Here is a 26508-nt window from a genome sequence, read left to right as displayed (position 1 = left end):
AACATCATATAATTAACCAAACAATTATTTAATCATTCATCTCTTATTCAATTTTTCATCTCATTCTTGGTAATGTTTATAATGGTTAGAGCTCTTTCAGCTGTTGCAATTATCGTAAGTAATTTTAGAAAGAGAAATGCTAAAAGGACTCTCTTTCTTACACTTTTTCTAACACTCACTTTTTTATTAGGTGAAATTCATGTGGATCTCAATACTTTATGTAAGACTTATTTTGAAAGTATGAAATTAAAACAACACGATGGTTTGACCCAACGAGAATAAGTAGTAGAGATGTTGTTGGAAATTAAGAAAATATTTCAAACACTCGTAGAAGAGATAACTCTAAAAACCAAGATTTCACACAAGTTTTTTTCCCCAGCCTAATGCACCCTGTTGGGTGTGGGTCATATGGTTGTGTTGTGTTGTGTTGTGCGTAGATGGTCAAAATTTCAAACATGTATTATATAAACTACTCAATTTTTTTTTATTTTTTTCAGAATATAGTGTAGCATGTGCCCCCGGCTCTCTACAACCCATCACATACATCAATCTCTGCATATGTGATTCCTTTTGTAATAAGTGGGATGTGATAGTTTCATCTTCTTAACTCAGCTATCTCAAACATTAGTCTTTTTTATGCTAAATTGCTGAATACCATGGAATTTAGGTAGAACTTTTCTCTGTGAAGAATAATAGGGTTAATGGTGTTTTACCCCTGTAATATATGTTATTTTTTGTTTTCCTTCCTGTAAAATATTTTACAGGAGGGAAAACCAAAAATAACCTATATTACAGGGGGTAAAACACCATTAACCCAGAATAATATGACTAATATAGAGGTTCAATTGATCAATGAACACCTATTTAAGGCTTTTAAAAGATCTCATTTTATTATTTTGGTAAAAAAACAGATGATTGCATGCAAGAATACTTAATAGCAAGGACTTGTTTGTACCACATTTGAATAGCACTATAAAACATTATAAAGTGGCTATTTATACTTAAATAGGGAAGTCAAACTCTCTACCATGGTCTTTAAATTATGTATAATATAATATATGGGAATCAACGAAGTATCACTCTCATACTCTTGCTCCTGATCAGTCCTCATCTATGTCTCTTGTCATATGGAGGATGAATATAGATAACAGTAACACCAATCATTGAAATTGCACATAATTTTCGTAAACAACAAAATGAATAACAAAATCACACGGGGAAGTAACAAGTCACATGCTTCATCCTCCATCAAAAGGGAAACCCCAAAAATAAGCAATCTATAGAGCAGTTATGAAGTTATTGGGCTTGCCCCTTTGCCACAACAATGCGTTTATTGACCATTGTGGTCAATCAATGTGGGTCATCGAAAATCACGGAAAATAATACTCATGATGGTTGCCACGTTTCTACTAGTAGTCAAGGTATTACTTATTAGTAGAAAATTTGTGATCTTAAAAAGTTCAGTCTTATTGGATCAGATTGTCAATTTTTCGTTGAGGGTGGACTTGCACAAAGGTATATATATTATAGAATGCAGATTAACTTCATAAGAGCATTGTAAGTTAAGAGGGGTTTGGTAAACTAATTTTTTGAACAAAGTGCATGATGGAAAATTATTTCGGTGACCCATGAATGATGGATTCCGTTAAGTAAGATACTAGTTGACTAGCTTGATGTTCGTTCGATAATTGGGGCTAAATTTCTGAGGCAATAGAGATGGATAAATGTTTAACTAATCCAATTTGGTTTTCAAATATTATTTCCACAAGGGAAAATGTATGGGTGTTTCACTATAGGACCAATTTTTTATCCTACTTTACTTTACTTGAAGGTTACTAATACTTCCTTTAAAGAATAATATTTTGTATTTATTGGATTCTTGAGATCTTGGTGTTGGACCATGATTTATTGAATAATATTTTGTATTTATTGAAACTCAATCCAATACTTTTTGATATTATCAAATTCAGGTAATTGGTAGGGAAGAAAAGTGTCACATATGAGCGGGTTGAGTTTTTTTAACCAACAAAGATTGAGTCATTGTCTTAGTGAGAACAAACAACACCGTGAGAGCATGACCTGTTGTGTTGTCATCATAGTTATAAACGAATTTCAAACATTGATCAAAATCTAGTTCACATGATAAACACCTCACCATAAAACTCACATCATATTAGGCAGTTTTATAAATAAAAAAATATATATATACTTGTACTTCGGGGTTTATGGTGAAATAAAATGATGATCCACATGTTGTTTCACAAAATTTTCCGGAAACGTGTCAAACTAAGCGGATAATTATAATTAGATACTTGAAACGTGATATTGACTGTTTAAATTTTAAAACAACTGCTACCTATATATGTATCAAATTAGTTGATGATTTTGATAATATACACTGATAAAACACGTAAACACATACATTAACAACACATGTATCAAAATTTGCTGCTCTTAAGAAACGTAGAGTGAATTGACTCCAAATCTTCAACTAAAACACGCAAACAAAAATGAAATGGCATATAATATTTATATTTCTTAATAAAAATCTGAATGGATTTTAAGTCTAATAAAATTGTCCCCACTCTCTCTTTGTCACATTGTGCACATTCTACAGAGTACTAGATACACCCAGAAGGTTCAAAATATCAAATCCAAAACATTGTAAACTACTCTCTGCAGTTCTATATATATAAGAGAAAGTTGGTCAAAAATATTGATATAACTCTAATCTAATTATATAAGCGAAAGTTGGATCAATAAAAATTAATGCATCTAGTAACACGTTATTAGAAGAGCTTGGGTTAGAAGCCTGAAAAAAAGTACAAAGTGAAAACGAGTTACTTGCAGCTTCACTTCACAGTGCATTTTTATTGTGACCCAAGTTTTAAGTACTAATAATTGCTAAATTCAAGGCTTGAAATATTGCACTTTTCCAACAAAAACTATGACTCTTCACTTGAGGGAAATTTCTGTGTAGTTTCGTATTGTGTCAATATCTTGGTAGCAACAAAATGGAAATTATGGATCATTAAACATTCCTGATTAAACAGCTAATCCCACATGGAATTATTGGTTTGGAAAAAAATTATGATTCTCAGATTCTTGTATACACACACACACACACAGTGACACAGCTATAGCCAATAATCATAAAATTGATTCTTTTAAGGAATGCTTGAGTCTTGAGCCAGCCTGTCGTAATGGCATGTTTGAGCTGTATTTTTGTTCTTATTGAATATTATTAGCTAGCAGAATTTTAGCTTTATTCCCTTAAATCATACTTATTCCCTCAGTATCAAAATATTAAGATTATTTCCTTAATAAACTACATACCAAGAGAGAGAAAAATAAAGGTAAAATCTTATGGAACATTCAAGAACTTTTAGAATTCATCTTCTTCTTTTACAGAAGATACAGAAACAGCAAAATAGAAGAATTGATAAACAAAAGTCTAAAAGATTTTTTATGTATTTACATTACATTGAAGATCATAGGGGAAAAAGTCTAACACTAAAGTTATTAATATCAGACTGGCCTCATGAAAATTCTAAAACAGTGAAAAACATGGAAACTGATTACAGATCCATCATGAATCAATCAAAACATAAAGAGAAAGAGACCTTTTTCAATTTCAACATTAGTCACAGTCAGAGAAAAAAAAATAACATTTCTATGTTTCAGTTTTCATTTCATGCTTAGCTTTACCTCCAACTACAAAAAGAGTCTAAACTAAAGAACTTAACCAGATATTGATGAGAAGCAACTATCTGATCGAATCAACGACGAAGAAGAAGAACGAACACCATCAACAGCAGGAAGAACTCCGGTTGAGTTTGATCGAAGAGGCGGTCTAGGGCAATCCAAACTCCGACGAATTCTTCGACTCATGAGAATGATAGGGTGTTCTGTTTTATTCAAAACAGTGGATGATGATGATCTGAACTCTTTACAGAAACTGATATGGCGATTGAGTGCTTCTTCAATGGTGATGAGTCTCTCTGATCTAACAACTTCATCTTTCACTGCTTCAACACAAAGTCCACAAAGCCATCTACCTTGGTATCTCTGACGTACTTTTGAGATGTATGCAAGTGTGCATTCTTCTGTGAAACCGCATGAGTCACATTTCACTGACTCAACTTCTACCTGATTAACAGTTTTCACAGTAGAAGTTGGAGTCTGTTGTGATGACTCAGACCCTGAAATTGCCATTATTCTCTATCTATCTGTTTCTTAGGGTAATGTATAATGTAATGTTATAAAGAGGGACAGGGTTGGGGTGTTACCAGAGATTTATGTTGTCCTATGTTCATATAAACTTTATATTAAAATAATGTTCTAATAATAACGTAATAATCACATGATATTAATTAATATTAATTGGACGCGGTTTAGAGTGAGTACTTGTGAATAGACCTGAGTCACTAATGAGTTTGGAGCCTTTCAATTGTGTGTTTTGGTTGGACACATGGCAGTATAAGGATATGACAACATGGAAATTTGTAAAGCGGTTTTGGAGCATTCAAGTTTTGATCGAGGATTCCACGTATTCATCGTTAGATTAAGATTGAACTATTCAAATTTTTATACATTTTTTTAAATGAATATAAAAATTGAACTTTAAATTTAAATCGTCTAATTTCAACGTATTTATTATCGACGTGGTAAATGCATGAATGAATGGATACCATCCGTTTTGAATTGTTATCTACTATTTGGTTTGAGCCTATTCATCCAAATCTTAAATGATTAAAGTTTTTCTTATTTAATCAAATAAAAAGAAATATATTGAAGAAAAAAAAGGGATTGTTTCCTATTGCCTTCCAAAGTAGAGCCACCTCACTCCTCACTGCTTTCACATATTTGGTAATCGATAATTGGTAATTAGTAATACACGTCTATAACTTTTTAGTGTAATTAGGTATATTCACTTTTCATATGTGGAACGAGTATAATAAAATGCCTACAACCAGAGGTTTTTAACACTAAATTTAATTTTAGTATAAATAAATTGAATGTAGTGTTTGAATTGATAGTGATTTTAGTAAAATTATGATGACATCCTGATTTTTTTTTTTTAAATCTTTAAAGAGTAATTTTTGTCAAAATTGTAGTAAAATAATGTGATTCACCAAATTTATCATAACTGTCATCACTTTTTGTCCAAAGCGAATACATCTGTGTATACACTTGATACACATCGATACACAACGGATATACGACTGTAGAGATTAATTATAATAAGACGATGTGATTTTACGAAATCTACCATAAATATCGATCATCGTCATTTTTTGTCTAAATCGAATACATCTGTACACAACTGTTTCTTCCAAACAAAACAAAAAATACCTGTAGAGATTAATTATTTGAATTGAATCATACCATCTTCATTTCTAAGTTACTTGTGTGTGTAGTTTAGTCCAATATTGAATTTTTTAAGGCATTAATTGATCTTAATCATTGAGTGTCATTTACTAATTTGTAGGCAATAATTGTTTTTAATTTAACATGTGATAAACAGCTTATTGTCTTAATGCACTTTATGTCTCTTTAAGACTGACGTAGTTTGTGCAATTAAGCCCCATTGTGTTGTGGTACCAATTAACTTAACTAACAATAACAATGGCTTGGAAGCTGCTGCTATTGATTTGGTCTATTTATTGGTCCCCATCACAAAGATGCAGACGGGGAGCTACGTTAGGCATGACGTGTCATATGCTAACCCATCATAGCACATTTGATTTGTGGTCACAACCACATATCTAAATGGTTTAGGCATACTCAAAATGGACAATTATAGTATTAAAAAAATTATTTATTGCTATTATTAATGTTGAAAACATTGCTTAATATATATTTATGTAAGTGTGCCTAAATAAATTGGGTTTGTTGTTTTGTCTAAACCATTTAAATTTGTGAATGCATGCAGAAAAAATTGGTACTTGGTTTGATTAGTACGTATATCCACAAAAATACAGTATACTGTACTTGGATATGAATGCATGCTTTTAAGTGTTAGATTGCTAAATTATTTGGGGTTGAGTGGCACTGGTTTAAAATAAGGGTTAAAGAATTGCTAAATTATTTTATAATAATCATAGATATGCAGGATTTTGCCCAATATTACCGAAGATAGTGTTACAGTTTTAATTTCAAAATTGAGGTTAGAGTCCCTGACTCTACTAGACTAACAAATACTAATTTGTGATAAAAAAAATGCTTTCTGGTTTTTGATAGTTTTGTTAAAATCTGTTGTTCTACCAAAGGGCGGTTTTACTTGGTTTAGTTTGTCTTAAATTTTGAAAATGAGTAAACAACCATTTAGGTTTTCGAATATGTCAGACAATTTCAGTACAACTTCTTGAGTGTATCAAAATTACAAAATCATTTATGAATATGTGTCTTTCTAATTAGATTGGTTTTCAAATATATCTTTTGTTAGTCAACTCAACAATCGATATATATTTCTAAATGAAGATTTTTTTTGAAGTTTTGATACATTTAAAGACTATAATAACATCATGTTACACATTTAAGAACCGGATTAGACGTGGCCTTAGAAGTAGAGGACACATAGAACTCTTTAGTGATTATCTCATCCTTTGTAAGATATAATGACAAGAGGATATAGTGAAATGATGCAATCACTTAAAGTTAGCCCATGTGCAAGTTTTTCTATTTAGGTAAGTAGATATGGAGATTGTTGAAGCTTCTTCACCAAATAAGAAAACTTGAGACTTAAGACTTGCATTGCAGCCACAAACAAGAGTAAAAAGATGTAACCATAATAAGGGAATCTTTTTCAATTGGGACCATTTTAAGTTTTAACTACAAATGATGCATCAAAATGTGGTGCCTTTTGATATGCATGCATAAATGTTACTTTCAAGACTTCTGTTTTCTTTTTGCACCTGGTTTGGAGACAAAAATATTGAAATGTTATGTCTGTCGTGATTCATGAACAACCATCATTAGTCTTTTTCAACATAGTATTTTAAGAATAGTCAAAATATGGTCCTAGTGATTGCCTATCCAATAAGTGATGATAAATTGAAGGCCAAGCGACCATAATAGGTCCCATGACTGCAACACTAGTCATCATCCAAAACCAAAGGGTTATAATCTGTTTGTGGTAATCAGAGACAAACAGTTATTTTAGCACATCATTTTTCTCAGTAAGGTTTACTTGAATATTTTTCCTATTTTACATGCAGCTACTTGTTATTTGTATATCTTTCAAATGGTTGAATCAGGTTCACTAGTGATCTGACAGATACATTCTTTGATATGTAACTCTTGAATTTTGCTCATTTGTAAAGTGATTAGTAGAGAGCAAAGCGTTATTTCAATTACACTAATGATTTGTTGTTTGTGTATAATGAACAATTTTGAATTTTGTTGGTGTTCATTAATGGAGGAGAGAATATTCCGAAAAAGACTAAAAACTACAGTTAAGCTATTCTAAAACTAACTTATCATTCATTTGATTTGATAAGTTATTCTAAAACTAACTTTCATTCATTTGATTTGATAAGCTATTCTTTTTCCTACTTATATAAGCTAGCAATTGGCATATTATCTAACGAACCAAACAATGACTCGTTCAATTAGATCTATTTATATCTTTCTAGAAAGCATGACTCGTCACCTAAAATATCTTATGCAACTTGAGTCTATTCTATTTTTGTTGGCCCTATGTTGGATCGTTACATGTGATTCACTAATGGAGAAAAGAATGTTCTAAACAAGACTAACAATTACATTAAGCTATTCTAAAACTAACTTCTTCATTCATTTCTTTACATTCACCAATTCCATACTTATACAAGCTAAAAATTGGCATAGTCTCGAACAAACTCTTTAGACAAAGTTTTAGAGTGGGTGTTGTTATTACTCATATTGTAAAATAGACAATTGTCTTAGACAAATTGTACTTTTGTAAACTCTAAACTTTCAATGATGATATAAAGTTACCACAACCACTCTATATCAAAGACATAATTACAATTAATTTTGGGGAAATGAGTTATTCACTTGGTTAAGCTAAATGATTAAAGGAGGTAAGGGGTAAAAGCCAATGTTTGAATCCCGACAAGAAATAAATTATCAACATAACAAATAATATAATACTACCTCCGGTCCTATTTATAAGAAAAATTTAGGTCAACAAAAGTGAATGTTTTTGGACTGAATTTTTAACCAGATACATCAACTTTTGTTGACCCAAAATTCTCTTATAAATAGGACCGGAGGGAGTAATATTTGCCATTTAAAATTAAATCGCAGTAAACCAAACTCCGTGATCATATACCATATTCTGTGTTTGCATTTTGTTTTGACTATTTTTTTCATAAATTCAGGTTGCTATTCAAACATTGAGGCAGGAGCACAGAGAGGTAGGTGCATAAGTTACATTCCATGAGATAGATGACATCCATTTGTCTTAGATAATCCATGTTTCACCAACGGTGTTGCACTGTCTAAAGATGAAAATTACATCTTGCTCTATGTGAAATTTGGAAGGGAGCACAAATATATGATGATGAGATTCTCTTGTCCTATCTTAACCAACAAGAGAGATTTTCTTAATTATCTACAGCCACCTTAAAAGCAGGGTGACATTTCACATGGGTAACCTTAAAGCTTTTCCATCATGGAAAAGTTATGTTTTGACCATAGATATAATAATATAAATATTCAATGGTTGAGATCTTTTACTTGTAACATTTACTTTACTTTTTGGTTCTACAAAATTTTTAAAAAATCGGACCCCAACTTGTCTTAGTTTAATATAAATTATTTAATGGGCCAACAACTTATATAGTTATGGGCCTATTTGATTGGAAACAAATTTTATGAAGCCCGAATGAAAACAATATATTAACATCCCCTACAAGTTTCGCCTCACTTTACATAACAAAGACATTAGTTAAAATGTGGTTAAATAAATTGTTAAGTCTTGAAGCATATTTAGGCTCTGTTTAATAAAAATAGTGGATAGCTTATAACTTATAACTGATGACTGAAACTTATGATTGATAGCGGTTCAACTAACTTAATAAACGTAAAAGGACATAATAAAATCCACAACAATTGATATTTAAAATACATTGTTTTATAAAATATTTAGAAACTTAAAATTTAGTAATTTAATATATATTTTATATATTATTATTAAATTAATCATTTTCCACTAAAGTTTTATTTTAAACTTTTATTCATTTAAGTTTTATAACGTAACAAAAAAAATGTTTCTTTCTATCCATTTTAAACTATAAACCTATGAATAAAATTATAAACTATAAACTTAATAAAAAGAATGTTAAATTTGATTAAAAAAAATGCTAAATTTAACTAACAAAGAAAATTAGACGTAATTTTTTTAACAGTATCGTAGCAATTGACAATAATGTAACAATAAAAGTAATACTTTTTTCAAAAAAATAACGTCACAACTCACAATACATATATATATGTCCCTTAAAAAAAAGCATAATAACATGTTTTATTAGACAATATACATTAAGTGAGAATTGACTTTGATTTTTCTCGTGTAAAAAGTAAAATTTATCAAAAGACGGGTGTGATACCAACTTCAATTTAATATTGCATTATAAGTTGTTTGTCCCTTCCAACAAACCAAAAATAACCTGATCAATTGCCACTTGTGGGTCAAAACACATCTTTCCCATGGTGGAAAAGCTTTAAGGTTAACCATGTGAAATGCCACCTAAAAACAGTGCTATTTTAGGTGTTACTTCTACATTGGTACATTCCATCGAATTTTTTGTTTTGGTTTAAATATGTCTTTAGTCCTTGCACTTTCATCAGATTTTGGCATTGATCCCTACACTTTTTTTTGTTTGGAATTGGTCCCTACACTTTGTAAAAATATTGGTATTGGTCCCTCTGTTAACTTTCTGTTAAAAAAAAAACACAAAATTATTGGTATTGGTCCCTGCACTTTGTAAAAATATTGATATTGGTGCCACGTGGCGTGAAATGATTGGGCCACGTGGCACTCCATTGGTTTTGTGTTTTTTTTTAACAGAAAGTTAACAGAGAGACCAATACCAATATTTTTACAAAGTGCAGGGACCAATGCCAAAATCTGATGAAAGTGCAGGGACCAATGACACATTTAAACCTTTTGTTTTTCTTCCTCCCTTCGGACAACATACCAATAATTTTTTTGATTGTTTCCAAACAAATAAAAGAAGATAATAATAATCAGAAAAACTTGAAAATTCAAACAAGACATGATCTTGAATTGGTTTTATTCAATATGAATTCATTGACTTGTGATTTTGAAGACTAATTAAAATGGTCAATGTTATGTGGATAAGAATGCAATGGTGATGATGAATTTGTTAATAGATATAGTTGCAACTTGCAAGTTGGTTAGAATCCGTGTTTATTTGGTATCAAAGTAGGTTTGATAAAATTATGTTGAACGGTTGTGATTTTGCAAAAACTATATTTTGTAATTTTAATGGTGATCTCTTCAATTTATCGTGATACAGAGTATGCATTTAGTTAAGATTACTTCATTTTAGAAGAGATCAATATATAAAGTGAATCCTACTCTATTTGAATCAACTTTTTTCATTCTAACAATTCCAAAATAATCAACATTTTTCGCTATTAGTTTTTGGGGTCGAACTTGTGACACTTGATAGAAAGGACACTTGAGGTATTTTATATATTTAGTACTGCTTGGTATATAGTTTAAGGATTAAATTGATGATTTATAAAAAGAGATGTTCCTCTTTTGTAAAAAAAATAAAAAAAATTCTCCATTCCTAAGTACATGTTGGGTATTAAGCTAACTTTTTTTTTTCCTTTAAATTTGACAAAAATACCCGGTTAATTCTTTAAGTTTTTTAAATTTGAAATAGGTTATTTAAGTTGATTTAATACACCGTTACCTTCTAAGGACTTACTTGAAACTTAAAAACTTCAAATAGGTGCATTATATTAAAAACTTAAAATACTTATTTGAAACTAAAAAGAACTTAAAAAACTTAAAGGACTACCCCGTTTTTTTCTCAAACTTAAAGGACTAAAAGAAGTATTTAACCTATATTTAATTATCTATGCTACAAAAAAAATTAAAATTTTGATATTTTGAAAATATTCATTTGAGACAAATCGAACATCTTATATCATATGCTAACATTTGTATTTATATATCATATTGTTATTGCATAAAAAAAATTGTAATTACATTTTATCATAAAAAAAAGTATTTTTTTTTTTATAATTCATCATTGTGTTTTGCATCATATGAATTTTTTAAAACAGAAATTATATTTATACAACCATTTTGTATCAACTTTTGAACAATTCTCTCTCATATTCACATTACGATCTTACTCTCTCTTTTCATTTTTCTCTCTTTTTGTATTTTATCAATTAGAAAAGAGATAAAATAGGTTGTCACCAAATAGTTGAACAAATATCATTATTCAATACAAATAGCAACAAGGTTCACAATACTTGAACATGGTGAGTGCATGTGTATCTAGCTAGTTCACTGAGTGAGCATTTCCTTACTAAATCATTACCAAAAGAACAGGGGCGACCCTATGCCATAGGCCGGTAGGGGGGCAAAATTTTATTTTATGGAGGGGGTGTATATAGAAATATTTTGTTTATTGGGGGTATATATAGCAAAGTTCATTAATGTTTTTAGCCCTTTTGGCGGGGTGTATGATGAAGGGTTGGGCTGAAGTCTATTAATGTTTTTGGCCCTTTTGGCACGATTTTCTATATGTACCGTCGTATAGCACAAATATTTCTATATACATCCTCCCTATAAATTTGTGATATTTTTTTTGGACCCTTTGTTCCTAATAATGTTCTTCACTAATATTTTTTTTTTTTTTTGGTCTAATAGCCTAGTGGCTAGAGCTCACACAATTAAATGTGGAGAAGTGGGGTGTCCGGGGTTCGAACCCCGGCCCCTGCATAAATTATGCAATGTCCCTGCCAACTGAGCTAAGCTCACGGGGCTTCACTAATATTTTTATTATCCAATAAATTGGAATCATTTTCATAACAAAATAAATTATATTTTAGTTGAAAATAGACCTACTATAGAAATTAATCTTATTCTTGTCTTTCAAAGATTAAAAAAAATAAATTACATTAATGAAATAACAAATTTTATGATTTATTATGTAAGGGGCCCTTTTATCATATTATGCCCAAGGCCCCTAAAACTCTAGGAATGGCCCTGCAAAAGAATAAGACTATTACTTTTCCCACCCTATTAAGCTCACGGGGCTTCACTAATATTTTTATTATCCAATAAATTGGAATCATTTTCATAACAAAATAAATTATATTTTAGTTGAAAATAGACCTACTATAGAAATTAATCTTATTCTTGTCTTTCAAAGATTAAAAAAATAAATTACATTAATGAAATAACAAATTTTATGATTTATTATGTAAGGGGCCCTTTTATCATATTATGCCCAAGGCCCCTAAAACTCTAGGAATGGCCCTGCAAAAGAATAAGACTATTACTTTTCCCACCCTATGACTTTCCTCGCGCGCCCTATTTTTCCAATTTTACCCCTGGTCCGGATTTCGTTTTTCGAATTGCATTGTTAGAATTTTGCAGATGTTTCCGGATTTGAAAATCCGGAATAATGTTTTACCAGAACTTTTGCAATTTTAATCTTCAAAATTCGTAAAATAAAAAATAAAAAACAAAAATAAAAAGACACAAACATAAAAACAACTCATTTTATTAATATATGAACAATACATTACAATAATTTTCAAGCTTTTTAAGCTTATTACATAAGATGCTAAATCTATTTCCACTATTAACTTATTACATAAGCAATACCGGTGGCTCCAGCCACCGGTGGAGAGGAAAGAGGGGGGGAGAAAAGAAGATGGCGGGGAAGAAGAAACCAATACTGCCTGATGGGACATACCAGTAGCTTTGGTGTTTGTGGGGAGACATAGGGGGCACAGGGGCCTCTAGGGAACAAGAGACCATGATGATTAACATGACACCCAGGCAAACCAACCTCACATCCAGACTAACCCCTTCCCTATTGACCGATCATATGACCCCTGATGGATTTCCAAAGAGACCTCTTTTTATGAAAGGTCAATGATGGAAACACATCGTTGCAGAAGAGGATAAGAGGAGAAAGAAGAAGGTGTGACTATTTTTGAGAAAATGAAGTCTATTTATAGTGAGGGAGGGACCAAAAATGTGTTTTAAGGCCATAATTACAGGCAAAAAAAGTTTAAAAACACGTTTTTCAACTTGACCACCGCACAAAATGTTTGAAAAACGTTTTCTTTGTGGTGCAGACCACCGGCCAAAAGTTTCTAGTGTAATCCGGAATACACATATATTCTGAATTTCATATTCCGGAAACATGCGATACTGGGGTGAACAAAAGGGTCTGATGCAGTTCGGACTTTAAAATCTGGAATAGCTTCATGCATTCCGGATTATAAAATCTGGAAACCCTCAGTAACATTTTGGCCGGTGACGTTTCACCAAAGGTTATGCCGGTTAGTGGAGTTTTAATACGTTTTTTTGGACGGTTTTGAATGAAAAACAAGTTTTCCTTGACTTCCAAATTACTTATGACTTGTTTTTGGCTATAAAAAGGTTTTGATCTTCAACATTTTTCTTCATTCTTCTTCACCCTCCTTTCTTACATTTTCTTCAAAAAAAATTAGTTTTTTTGGTAGATTTAAGGAGTGTTAGTGGTGTCATAGTCATTGTTGACCGCTTATACGACCCCTGCAATTGCATTGCATTTTATGCGGCGGTCGTATAACGGTCAACAGAGACCATTGACATCAAAGAAAGACAAAAAATATTCATATCGTATTTGTCCGGATTATATATTCCGGAAACACTAACAATCTCGTCCGGATTACGTAATTCGGACCAAAGATATTTATGAAATTTTTGCAGGGCGTACGAGAAGGCAACAGGGATGGAAAAGTAATAGTCAAAGAATAATAAAAAATGTCAAAATCTATTGGAACATTCATGAACTTTTAGAATTCACCATCTTCATTATTTCAGAAGATACGAAAACAACAAAATTGACAAACTAAGTTTAAGACTTTGACAATAAAAAATCTACAAGATGATCTTTATTTATACATTGAAGACCACAGTTAAAATAAAATAAAAATAAAAAATCTAAATGTGAATTGTTATGGAGAGCCTTACCATTTTTTTTTCTTTTCTGAGTCAAATAACAAGGTACATGATCTTTATTAGTCGGCCCTAGTTTTTTATTGAGAGAAACTTCAACTTTTCTCTACGTTTTCTTTCTCTTTCACTCATCGAGGAGGGGTGGTTTTAGGTCATTTTTTGACATTGAATCACCCCTCTCAATCTTTTATCCCCTTTCTTCCGATCTAAACAAGTGATTTTCACATATATCAAGTGTTTTCTTTTGTGTTTTTTTTCGTGATTTCGTTGTCTGAGTGCGGCGTTGTGTTGTTCATCGTCTTATGCGACGTTGTTTGATTTCGCATCTTGTTGCGGTGTTCGTTTGGTTCATATTGAAAGATCAACTTCAATCAATCACAAATTTAATCAATGATTTTGATGTTAACGTTGCATATCTGAAAGCATGAGTATTCTGGTGATTTAGATTTTATCATATTATTTGTAGGCGTTTTGCCATTGCATGCTATTAACTTAGGTGTTGTGAGTTTGTTCGCATATCCACCCTTTACATTTTTAGTGATCTTGATTCTGATATATTCTATCAATTTGAATGAATGAATGTCATTTTATTTTTGTCAAATAAAAAAAGTAGAGTCATGACATATCATATGGAATTATGAAACTTCAAAGATTGTGAAATACATGGGACATATTATAGATCCATCGAGAATCAATCAAAACATTAAATTTCAATGTTTGAGACCCTTTATTATAGTAATACATATAATTTTAAAGAGGAGTGTTATTTGAACAACCTTTAATTGACAACTTATAGGACAACCATAATTTGCAAAGAAAGAATATGTATTTGCACGAAAATCAAAACAATAGAGAGATAAAGTAAAAAATAATTTGAGTATGAGAGAGAAAGTTGTAGCAAAAGTTGTCACAAAATGGATGTTCAAATATCATTTCTCAATTTTAAAAGTGGTCAGAGTTGGAATGAAAAAGCATGTGCGCGCGCACATATTTTAGTTTTCATTTCACATGTTACTTCAACCACAAACATATTCTACATTAAACAGATTAACCAAATACTGACGAAAAGAAACTATCTTATTGAACTAATGTTGAAGAACGAACATCATCAACCTTTGAAAGAACTTTGATTTACTCTGATCAGAGATGTGGTCTTGGAGAATCCAAACTCCGACGAAGAATTTTGCTCATAGCAACAATAGGGGGCTCTGTTTTATTCAAACGAGCAGATGATGATCTAAACTCTTTATAGAAATTGATGTGTCGATTCAAAGCTTCTTCAATGGTGATACGTCTCTTTGATCTAACAACCTCATCTTTCACTGCTTCAGCACACAATCCGCAAAGCCATTTGCCTTGGTATCTTTGACATACTTTTGATATGTATGCAGGTGTGCATTCCTCTGTGAAACCACATGAGTAGCATTTCACACACTCAACTTCTACCTGATTAACAATTTTGACAGTAGAAGTTAGAGTATGTGACTCTGACCCCAAAATTGCCATTATTTGAGAAATCTCTCTCTCCATCTCCCTCCCTCTCTTTCACACTTCTTCTCTATGTTTATGAGGGTAATGTGTGTTATAAATAGAGGCAGGGGAAGGGGGTCGGTAGAAATCTATGTTGTCATATGCTAATAAACTTTATATTAAAATAATGATGTAATCATCGCATAATATTAATTGGACACGATTTGAAATACTTGAAATGGAATATACCTAAAATACGAAAAAACAAAGATATGGAATAGATTTGAATTAGTGATGAGGGATTTGGATTCTCTATCGTTAGGATTCACATGCATTAATTTACTTATGACATCACAATCATTTATCGAGATTGTATAGTATAGATTTCACTTTAGATTTTAATTTTTATAATAATATAAAAAGAGTTGTAAGATATGAACTTTGCGATCTATATCCAATGATCTCTGATGCGATGACCTGTGAATGCACGGATGCTTGACCGCAGCAAATCCGTTTTGGGTTGGTATGGTAATAGATTGTTCTCAACTTTTTGATTCGGTCACATTCATCCATATCTTAATTGATTAAAGATTTTCCTATTTAATTCAATAGAAAAGAAATATACCGTAAAAAGAGATATCGTTTCCTGTTTCCCGTTGCCTTCCAAACTAGAGCCAGCTCAGTCCTTGCTGGGTTGACAATGAGCTGAACCAAATCGAATATAGTTTAAAATTTGATTTAACAACTAACTCGTTGGGCTTGGTTCATGAACTAAATGAGTTGAACTTACGGTGGAAATATATTCGTCGGGCTTATATGAATTCTTTTGTCATCCCGTATGGTACTACGGTAAAATATTTGTTTATTTTATATGCAAAATGTTGCTAAGTTATTGTCTCGTCGTCGTTGCAGATTTAATGTGTTTATATATTGTTGTTAATTAAAAAATTAACACCAAACCTATAACAATTATAGAAAACTAACCTTATATCAACTTTTGGTGAAACAAAATAAGAATTTGCTCTTCCCTTAAAAAATTAAAAGAAGAAGAAATTTCTCATCTTTCTTGTGTAAACATGTTTTTTTAGTTTTTTAATTGAAAAAATACATAACTTGATATCGATTTTTAAGGGTTAGATTTTGATGATGATTTATTTTAATGACTATATATTTGCAAAATGACCATGTAATCAAATTGGCAAGTGCACCGAATCGTATCAAGTAATAAAGTAGTAAGTTTATTGTTCTCCACAGGGATTGTCGTTCAACTTAATAATTAATAAAACTTATTTCAAAAGATGAAAGTAAATAAAAGTGAATAGAAACACCGGGTTTAATTGTTATGTCCAATGCAAGATTAGGATTTGTGATTTAGATGATTAACGACGATTAGGGAATCCTTGAATCTCCACTTCGTCTTTATTAGAATTATCTTTTAAGAAACAAACAACTTATGCGGTGCTTAGTTTGATTTAATGAACCAAATGCTATAACTCGTACAAAGTTTCTTTAAATAACTTATGTAGGACCAACCTAGAATTAGGTCATGTACTACGTTTGTTTAAGGAAAAGAGTAATGACGGAAGGAGTTCAAAGCTGAAACTTCCTAACCTTTGTAAGAAGTAGTAATTAGAAAAGCGAATGGAACTAATATATTTTCAGGTTGTCGGGGCCTCCTTGTATCCTACATTTCAATCATCAAGGTTACAAACGTAGTTAACCAATTGACGAAGCATTAATGAAAGGGCATAACCTAATTTAAAATAAGCACAATCAAAGCATAAACTTAATGAAAAACTTTATTATTAAATTCCAATAAATAAGAAGGGGTTCATCGTGGAAACCTAATCAAGAGGTTTAGTTGTTCATGACAACTGGCATCATAAGAAAACAAAAGAAAAACATACCCTACAGAGAACAAAAGAAGGAAGAATCCTGTCTTGGAACTTTGATGCTTGACCCTTGCTCTCACCGTCAATTTTTTCGAAATGAATAAAATAATGCGCAAGGGTCTCTATTTATAGAATGAGGTTACTTAGGGTTTAAGAGAAGAAAACTAGGCTTTCTGCACCGATCCAGCTTGGAAACAATAGCAAAAAGCGATTTTTACCCGCATTTGGGTGCCCAGGCGCCTGGGGCTACACGCCTGGGCGCCCAAGGCAGTAGTTCCCCGCCTCCCCCTATCCTAGGCGTGGGGCGCATGGGCTAGGCACCTGAGGCAACCCCTCCGGTACGATTTCTTGCGTTTTCGATCGTTCTTCCGTCTGAAAACTCATAGGAACTTGAAATTAATTTTCTTCACTTTGTATTGTATTCAACAATCTTCTAAGAGCCCTTGATCTTCAATTTCATATCTTTGATCCTTCATGTGATGTTTATAATGCCCTTCCTGCATCATTGACACAAAGTGGCCTTAGGCCATATGTATTTGATGACCTTCCTGACCATGTATCGGCGGCCATAACTGATCAAATGTTGGAAGCAGCAGAAAAAAAAGTGAAGACTGTGAATAATGTGAAGAATGAGAATGAACAGAAAAATAAAACCTTGAGGTTGAAGAAATCTGTAAAAGCTAGAGATGGTAGGAAGAGTTACAGGATGATGAAATTGAAGACCCATGCAATCAAAGGTGTTGGTTCCAATATTGATCAGCCTATGGTCCTTGATGAGTCTGAAGAGGGCAACTTGACTCAGGAGGATGATGGTCTGATAAAAAGCGGGACATGTTTGATTGTGTTTAGAGGCTTACCAAAACTGATTATGAGAGCCTCCAATCCTAATTGAACATATGCACTTTTCATTCTAGGCCACTGTTAGTATTTTTTGATTAATGATGTGATGACATATGCACTATAAGTACTTTGCTTGTTTATGTTTTGTTCCTGCTAAGACATATGCACTTCAAGTGCTTTTGGTTGTCTGCTTATGTTTGTTTAAGTTAAGTCAATTTAAAGACATATCCACTTTAAGTGCTTTTGTTTAAGTTACAGACATATGCACTATAAGTGCTTTTGATTAATGTAATGACATATGCACTTTAAGTGCTTTTGATCATTGCTTATGTTATATGTATCAGATTTACCATGTTTTTGACCAAATAGGTGGCTTGTTTAAAATGATGCAAAGATTACTTCAAACATTTTTAATTCATTACTTAAGGAGTTACATTAGTTGCTGAGATAAACAAAAGCATAAATGCTTACATAATTCTTGCTAAATAATCAGAACATTACAATGACTTAAAAAATAATAACATTAACTTGAAAACAACTGAGAACACAATCCAAGACACAGCTAGCGCAACAATGAGGCCAATTTTTTTCTTCTTTTTCTCAACTTCAAACTTCATTTTCGGTTTCTCATGCTTCTTTGCACGTTTTCTTTCCCATGTTCTTTGCCATATTCTTTTCCAAACTCTTTCGCAAACTCTTTCCCAAAGTCTTTGCCAAATTCTCTCAAAAACTCCATTGTCATTACACCGTTGTTGCAACCTGCTTCAGACTTCAAACCAGAAGAGCAGCCTGGTCCATAGTACTTTTCGGAGTGTTTCAGAATTTTATCGAGTTCATCATCCCAAATGAACAATTCACAACTATACTCAGCCTGCAATAAGTTTCAGCTTATAAGTTCAATAACCGTTACAAAACTGCAAATGTAAGGAAAATTGACATCTCCAAAAAATCAAAAAATCACTTACCATTCTAGAAAATCGGCATCTCCAAAACTTTCGCTTAGGATTTTCATCTGTATTTGAAATCCACATCTTCATAACCTTCTCACAACCGCAGATTGGTGACATGTTTCCAGTCAGATACAGACAGTTGGCTCTAGGGGATAAACCAAAGAATCTTTATATTACAAGTGAGAATTTACAATTTTTTTTTGAGGTAAACCAATAGACCCTCAAATGGCAAGGGATAAAAACTTGTTAACCCTACATTTTTGCATATATTCCAATACATCATTAAATTACTCCCTCCATTTCAAAATATAAGTAAAATTCACTTTTTAGGTTCATTCATTTAATGATGTATGTACCTAAAAAATAATTTTGCTTAAATTTCAATTTTATAAAAGAAAAAAAAAATTGGCACAATTTTAAATACATAATTGTCATATTGAAGGCACGTGTTATCATTTCCTTAAATTAAATTAAGTACATGTAATTAAACTCTCGTTGAAATATCACTTTTTCTTCTTCCTTTGTGTTTCGTGTTGAAGCGTTGGCCGCGATCCTCGTTAGTATCTAGACTATATACTCCTCCGTACGAGTACGATTTATTTATTCACAGATTTGTATTCTTCTCTCGCCATTCATCGTTCCTCATTTCACATTCAAATTTATCTAAGATTCATCAAAATTTCAATTTGAAGTTTCCTCTCTTTCTTTTTTCGTCCCAAACAGGTAAATTTCTTCCCTAACATCTTAGATCCATTCTTAATTCACGCATGTTTGTTTTTATTATAAACTAAACCTAGTTGTTTTTTGTCCTCCGTGGTTTTATCCAGTAATCGCAGTATTTAGATCATGGTGATTGGTGAGGTTTGTTACTTTCATACATAATTAAATGGCGAATGGTACATAATAGAATTAGGAAAGAGTTATTTTTTAATTGAAAGTGTTGATTTTGATTGGTTTCTAAAGCTGCATGTTAGAGCTAAAGGAATTTTTATTGCAAGGAAGAAAAAGAGGGCAATGAACTAAACAATTTCTTTTTTAATAAAAAACTTAGATTAGATGAATTGGGTCTGGAGGACTCACCAGAGTCAGGGTAGACCTTAAGACTCAGAGAGCACCGACGGAGGTGAAATGAACATTACTTTACTAGGAATAATAGCGATTTGTTCAAATTCCGCTATGTTACCGTGCTGTAGCGCCACTATTTGACAACGCTGTTTCAAAAGATGAGACTTGAGAGTTAGCCCTTCTTTTTATTTATAATTTATGTTTATATGCAGGATGAAGGCGGGGTTTAATGGATTAAGGGGTAAAGAAATTTCTCTTATTTCCATTGTTCTTATGTGTGCAACTATCCTTTTATGGTCATGGGAAAAAACACCTGGTCTTACTGCCTTTCTTCCTCCCCAATCACCGCTGCAGTTTTCTTCAGGTATACTTCCAATTTCATAATTGTTTTATTTGATACTTCCATTATATTTATCACATCGAGATATTTATTTTCTATTTGTTTCGTGAAAGTAAAAGTATGTATGTTGCTGTTAAGGTTTTTAAAAAACTAATTTTATCACATTGAGATATTTATTCTCTATTTGTTTCGTGAAAGGAAAAGTATGTATATTGCTGTTAAGTTTTCTAAAAAACTAATACTACAGACTGAAATAACTGTCTGGCGTAGTTTTTTCTTCTGTGTGGCTATATCTATACCCTTCATCTCACCTCTCCAACCTGCTTTTGTGCATCTAATTATATTGTTATTGTTGGGATCCCACGTAGAGTAGAGATATCGCTAAAGTAGCCCTTATAAGACTTGGACAACCCTCTCTCCATGACCAAGCTTTTGGAGCTAGTTAGGCCTAGCCCAAGTTTTAAAATGGGATTGACGGTCTCAGAATCTAGTGTCGACGACCAAAGGTTGATGTTCAACGGACTTTCAAATTTGGGACTGTTAGGGTTTTCTGAGTTGGGAGTTGGGACTGTTGGATTTCTAATACCAAGTTGCATTTAGAGAGAAATACGTGAATTATTCTGAATGACTAGAGAGACTGACTCTCATTATGTTTATTTTATAATAAAATTGGTTGAACTAAATCCCTTGATTATATATGGGTAAAATAAAACTCAAACCATTTCAGCATCTATCCTATTATTTACAACGTAATATTCACATAGGATATCTTAAATCTTAATAGAATATTTCAAATATCTCAGCAGAAATATCAAAATAATAGAGAAAGAATAATCCCAGTCACAATTCCAATTAACACAATAGAATGCCATAACAGAGATACAGGCTGGTGGTTAGCCATCTTCCAGTCAACTCTTTCACGGACATCAATATCATCCAACTTCTTAGCGACTTGTTCTGAAAGGCCTTAACCTAAGAAGTAAGAACCACACTGCAACAACATTCTATGAATCTTAAGTTTCTAGAGGCTTTGAAATCTTACTTTTCTCAGAGGCTTCAGCCTTGGATACTCAGCTATGGAAAACTGAACACAGAGCAGCAAGAAGCACGGACCAAAAAAAATGGTAGCCTTAGAAACACAAAATCTAGGGAAGAACAAACCTGCCAATCACGAGAAGCAAATACGGTCCAATTGGTGCAGAGCAGAATGAGAAGGTGATGACAAGTCAAATTAGACCGTCAGAGAAGACAATGACAACTGGATTTGCATGTATGCCAAGAACCAGGGTCGTATTTGAGGCAGGGCGAGGAGGGCGACTGTCCTAGGCCCCAAAAAATTAGTTCAAAATTGGGGCCCCAAAATATAAAATTAAGGGTTCATTAAGTAAAAAAAAAAGTAGGAAATGCCAAAATCATATACATTTTAATTGAAAAAAGACATATTAGGAAATTGAATATCACACTTCCTAACGTAATAAAAACTATCATATTCAAGAAAAATATTTTCACACTTTAGGAATTCAATTTTTTTTATATGTACTTATTAGTTAGGGCCCAAATTATAGGTTCGCCCTTAGGCCACCAGAATCTCATAAACGGCGGCCCTGCCAAGAACTCGTGCTGAACAGTTTGCACATGGGTGTGATGAATTCTCTGGCAGCGAAACTTCGAAGAGAATTACGATTACAATCTACAATTACTGTTATCCTAAATTATCGGCTTATCTTCTTGTAACCAAGATTTAATGTGCTCAGTAGTATGCTTGCATCATTCTCAGTCCTTTCTACACCATGTTCACATGGCTGCAGATCATTTATTTAGTAGTTCTTCGGTGAAGGAATTAGATACACATATACATGTGGCGGAACATGACTCATCGTGGCCAACAAAAAAGACCACCGATGAGCTGGAAGAACAAGATCTGGATTTAGCATCTCAGACGATTTCTGCACAAAGCTCTTCTGGAAAGAGCATGGGTGAAAGTAATACCAGAACTACTTCACGTACAGAACGTAAGTAAGCTGTTGCTTTCCTTATTCCTCTATGGTTCTCTAAGGTGTTTGCAATGCTTCATGATGTGGTACCATATTCTGTATCCAACAAGGACATGTTGACCTCTGTTCATGGTGCCACATTTATTCGCTTAACATGTTCGTTACAATAGTGATCGGAGTGCTACCCACCAGCTACCGTTGTGTTAAAGCAAGTTGGTAGGCGTAAATTAAAAATAATGTAGACAAGGCTTGGTTCTGCACACTAGCTACTTAGTGGGATAAGGCTTGGTTTTTGTTGTTGCAGACAACTTCTAAAATACATTATATTCCAGGATATGTTACAATCCTTTTAGCCATAAAGCTCTTGCCATGTGGTTTTTCTTTTCCTTTTCTCTCTGTTATTCTCATTTGCATGTTACCTTCTCGGGGATAAATTTATTTCATTGTGATGGTGTAGAAATCCTGTCAAGTGTGTCCGATGAAGAAACAAAACATGAAGGAGTTTTGGAAGCTGGGAAAAGCCATGGTGTACAAGCTTCTTCCAGCCTAACAACATCTGAGGCTAAAAGTAATGAAGCTAAGGAGGAGAAAAATTCCAAACAAGAAGAACCTAAAATAGATCTTGTCATAAACATTCCACAAAAAAGTTATATACCTGTCAGAAAAGAAAGTTGGAATAATGCTACAGAATACAAAGGTACTAATATTTTTGCTTATCATCCATGAAACTCTATTGAAATGTTTACTATCTTTTGGATGATTTGAAATGAAGTTGACGTGTCATGCATGCTTTTCAACGCGTTCTATGAAATCAGCCGCTTTTCATTGAATGTCTCTGAATTTTTTATAAGTAACCAATTTTTCCTATTGTTTCTAAAGAAAATTTGAACATAACAGGTCAAGGAAAATTGATGAATGTTCTTCAACTTATTTTCTAACGATGACCTTTCTAGTGAAGTGTGTCTCCTAATTTTTTATTGGAAACTATTTTTCTTTTTAATTTCTGAAGACATATTGAAACCTTTTATAATTATCATAAAGTTAGATTAATGGACAGCATATACTTGTGAGTGTTGCTAACAAATGGATGTTCTCTTGTCGACTCTTTATCCAGCCTGTAACTATGCAAAAGGAAAATGGGTCCCAGACAACAAACATCCTCTGTATTCAGGTTTTGGTTGCAAACAGTGGCTCTCTGCAATGTGGGCTTGCCGCTTGATGCAACGTACTGATTTTGCATACGAGAGGCTTAGATGGCAACCAAAAGATTGTCAAATGGAGGAGTTTGAAGGTTCTAAATTTTTTAGAAGGTACTTCGTTCTTTTGATCTGTGCATATAGATTGAACTCGCCTGTTGTCCTTGGGAACATTTCATTGAACACTGTGATTTTTCAATTCATTTTGCCGATAAGCTCATTTGAAATGACAGAGGCATGATGTGCTCCATGCTTTATGTGTTAGCATGATAGTGTCATGTTACTCAATGTAGTCTCTATTTTTGCTCTTATTGTATGACTGATGTCTTTGCTTCTCTGAATTTCTGATTTAGATAAATGCTCCATCTTTCCCGGCTACATTTTTATTATTTTTTTAGCCCATATGTTTTGGTTCAACTGTTTATTATTATTTTAGCCTACATGTTTTGGTTCAACTGGAAAAAAACTATAAACCTATTCTAATTGTTAATCTTGGTATATTCAGGATGCAAAACAAAACTCTAGCTTTTGTGGGAGACTCATTAGGTCGGCAGCAGTACCAGTCTTTAATGTGCATGGTAACTGGTGGTGAGGAGACAAATGATGTTGAAGATGTGGGTAAGGAATATGGTTTGATTGTAGCCGAGGGCTCTGCCCGTCCTAATGGATGGGCATATCGTTTTTCAAGGACTAATACTACCATTTTGTACTACTGGTCGGCAAGCTTATGTGATGTTGAACCTATTGATGTAAACAACCCAGATACAGATTATGCAATGCACCTTGATCGGCCCCCAGCATTCCTGCGTCAATTTATACACAAGTTTGATGTCCTGGTTCTCAACACTGGTCATCACTGGAATCGAGGGAAACTTAATGCCAATCGATGGGTAATGCATGTTGGTGGTGTCCCAAATACTGATAGGAAGATAGCTGTGATTTGGGCTGCCAAGAATCTTACAATTCGTAGCGTTGTTAGTTGGGTGGATTCACAGCTTCCAAAATATCCAGGTTTGAAAGCATTTTATCGTACCATTTCTCCTAGACATTTTTTTGGTGGGGAATGGAACACAGGAGGCAGTTGTGACAACACTAAACCAATGTCGGTTGGAAAAGAATTACTGGACGAGGAGTCCAGTGATCAAGTTGCTGCAAGTGCGGTTAAGGGAACAAGGGTCAAACTTTTGGACATAACAGGTCCTTCTCAGCTGAGGGATGAGGGTCATATATCACGGTACAGCTTAACAGCAAAGCCTGGTGTGCAGGATTGCTTACACTGGTGTTTGCCTGGTGTTCCTGATACATGGAATGAAATGCTCTTTGCTCAAATCTAGTTTGCACATCATGGTTTTAGGAGAGTATATGGTTGGTCTTGAAAAGGTGAAAGCCGTTCCTTGGCTAGGATGCAGTCATGGGGTTATGCTATACTATTTCCCAAGTCTAAACTATCAAGCTGATTTGGAGAGACATTGGAAGATTGCAGAGACTAGTTATATCGGCTGCCTCAAGAATTTCTTGGACTAGGCAAAATTTTGAGGTGTTTAATATAACTTGGTTGGCATGTAAATTAGTTATTTTCTTTATACGATCCCTTGTGCATTCTCAGCCGAAAAGTAAGTTTGATGGTCAAAGCTGCTGTAGAATAGCACCGGAAGATTGTTACTGAAGTGAGTTCTTAGCCACTGTTGCTGAAGTTTGAATCATCAATAGGACATCAATAGGACACGATGCCGGTGCTCTCTCTCCTTATAATTTTTTTAATTTTTTTTTGGGGGGGAGGGGGGTTGAGGGGGAGTGGAACTGAATAGTGTGTTCTTAGTCTTAGATTCTATAATACATTATAGAGAAACCAAAAGCATACCCTAACACATGTTATGTTGAATTCTACAGTTCAGTAGATAATATAATTAGTGGGGTCTCTTTGTTTGTTGCAACTAGTTATGTTTACTCGTTTATGAGCTCATTATCTATCCACTGACGCGTTTGCTGATGATATTAATAAATAACTATGTTGGTTTGTCTGTTCGTAATATATGTTTTGCTGACAAAACAAATATAGTAGTATATTACTTTGTTTGCTCATCTTGGTCGTATCAGATCAGAATTGCAAATTCCGAAATGCTCAGAGCAATAGACAATTGGAGTTAGAGTTTGATCTCTCTCTCTCTCAAACGGTGAAATGGAAAGGTTTTTGTAATTTTTGTTTTGATCGATAATGGAATTTTCTTTATTCAATTGAAAAAGACATTCAATGCACCGATGTTATACTAATTACATCTTTTTTTGTTGTTGAAAGAATACTAATCACATCTCTCTCTCTATATATATATAGTAGTATTGTGTGATCTATTGTATGCGTAAAATAATTTTTGATTGTCTATTGTCGAAAAAATAAGGGAAAAGCTTATTTTTACGAAGACCATTGCCTAAGAATTGCAAGAACCTTTATATTGTGTGAAAAACCACTGTTATATATTATAATTTAAATTTGGATTAAATATGTTTTTTTAGTCCCTACAAAAAAAAATTACTTCTAATTTTAGTCT

The 26508-nt window shown here is 32.9% G+C and overlaps 4 protein-coding genes across 5 annotated transcripts; 1 reads left to right on the top strand and 3 right to left on the bottom strand.

The window, feature by feature from the left end:
• Positions 1-3364: 3364 nt before the first annotated feature.
• On the bottom strand, positions 3365-4311 carry LOC11424666 (uncharacterized). Its single transcript, XM_003609936.4, has one exon. It carries the CDS (start codon positions 4213-4215, stop codon positions 3742-3744), a length of 474 nt encoding a protein of 157 aa, XP_003609984.1. The 5' UTR covers positions 4216-4311; the 3' UTR covers positions 3365-3741.
• Positions 4312-15141: 10830 nt separating this feature from the next.
• Positions 15142-15755, bottom strand: LOC11428332 (uncharacterized). Its single transcript, XM_039832556.1, has one exon. The coding sequence runs from the start codon at positions 15743-15745 to the stop codon at positions 15356-15358; it is 390 nt and encodes a 129-aa protein (XP_039688490.1). The 5' UTR covers positions 15746-15755; the 3' UTR covers positions 15142-15355.
• Positions 15756-19030: 3275 nt separating this feature from the next.
• LOC112420963 (uncharacterized protein At4g04775-like) lies at positions 19031-19484 on the bottom strand. The gene is made up of 2 exons (XM_024780823.1): positions 19383-19484; positions 19031-19288 (listed from the first exon to the last, which is right to left on the bottom strand). Exons 1-2 carry the CDS (start codon positions 19482-19484, stop codon positions 19031-19033), a joined length of 360 nt encoding a protein of 119 aa, XP_024636591.1.
• A 366-nt stretch (positions 19485-19850) lies between these two features.
• On the top strand, positions 19851-25992 carry LOC11446736 (protein trichome birefringence-like 16). Of its 2 annotated transcripts, XM_013602944.3 has the most exons (6): positions 19851-20090; positions 20645-20796; positions 22581-22784; positions 23224-23463; positions 23881-24076; positions 24468-25992. In XM_013602944.3, the coding sequence occupies exons 2-6, from the start codon at positions 20646-20648 to the stop codon at positions 25294-25296; spliced, it is 1620 nt and encodes a 539-aa protein (XP_013458398.1). In that variant the 5' UTR covers positions 19851-20090; position 20645; the 3' UTR covers positions 25297-25992. The 2 variants fall into 2 exon arrangements, with proteins under 2 accessions (XP_013458398.1, XP_013458397.1); XM_013602943.3 differs by lacking the exon at positions 22581-22784 and having other exon boundaries at positions 19852-20090.
• Positions 25993-26508: the final 516 nt, after the last annotated feature.

Source organism: Medicago truncatula, chromosome 4 (assembly GCF_003473485.1).
Source record: "Medicago truncatula cultivar Jemalong A17 chromosome 4, MtrunA17r5.0-ANR, whole genome shotgun sequence".
Taxonomy (NCBI): domain Eukaryota; kingdom Viridiplantae; phylum Streptophyta; class Magnoliopsida; order Fabales; family Fabaceae; genus Medicago; species Medicago truncatula.
Note: the sequence above shows the minus strand (reverse complement) of the source record. Positions and strands in the feature narration are given on the sequence as shown.

Coding starts and splice junctions, on each gene's coding strand:
- LOC11446736 (XM_013602944.3), top strand. CDS start 20,646: ATGAAGGCGGGGTTTAATGGATTAAGGGGTAAAGAAATTTCTCTTATT. Junction 20,797..22,580: donor ACCGCTGCAGTTTTCTTCAG/GTATACTTCCAA, acceptor ACATGGCTGCAG/ATCATTTATTTAGTAGTTCT. Junction 24,077..24,467: donor GGTTCTAAATTTTTTAGAAG/GTACTTCGTTCT, acceptor TGGTATATTCAG/GATGCAAAACAAAACTCTAG.
- LOC112420963 (XM_024780823.1), bottom strand. CDS start 19,484: ATGTCACCAATCTGCGGTTGTGAGAAGGTTATGAAGATGTGGATTTCA. Junction 19,289..19,382: donor GATGCCGATTTTCTAGAATG/GTAAGTGATTTT, acceptor AACTTATTGCAG/GCTGAGTATAGTTGTGAATT.
- LOC11424666 (XM_003609936.4), bottom strand. CDS start 4,215: ATGGCAATTTCAGGGTCTGAGTCATCACAACAGACTCCAACTTCTACT.
- LOC11428332 (XM_039832556.1), bottom strand. CDS start 15,745: ATGGAGAGAGAGATTTCTCAAATAATGGCAATTTTGGGGTCAGAGTCA.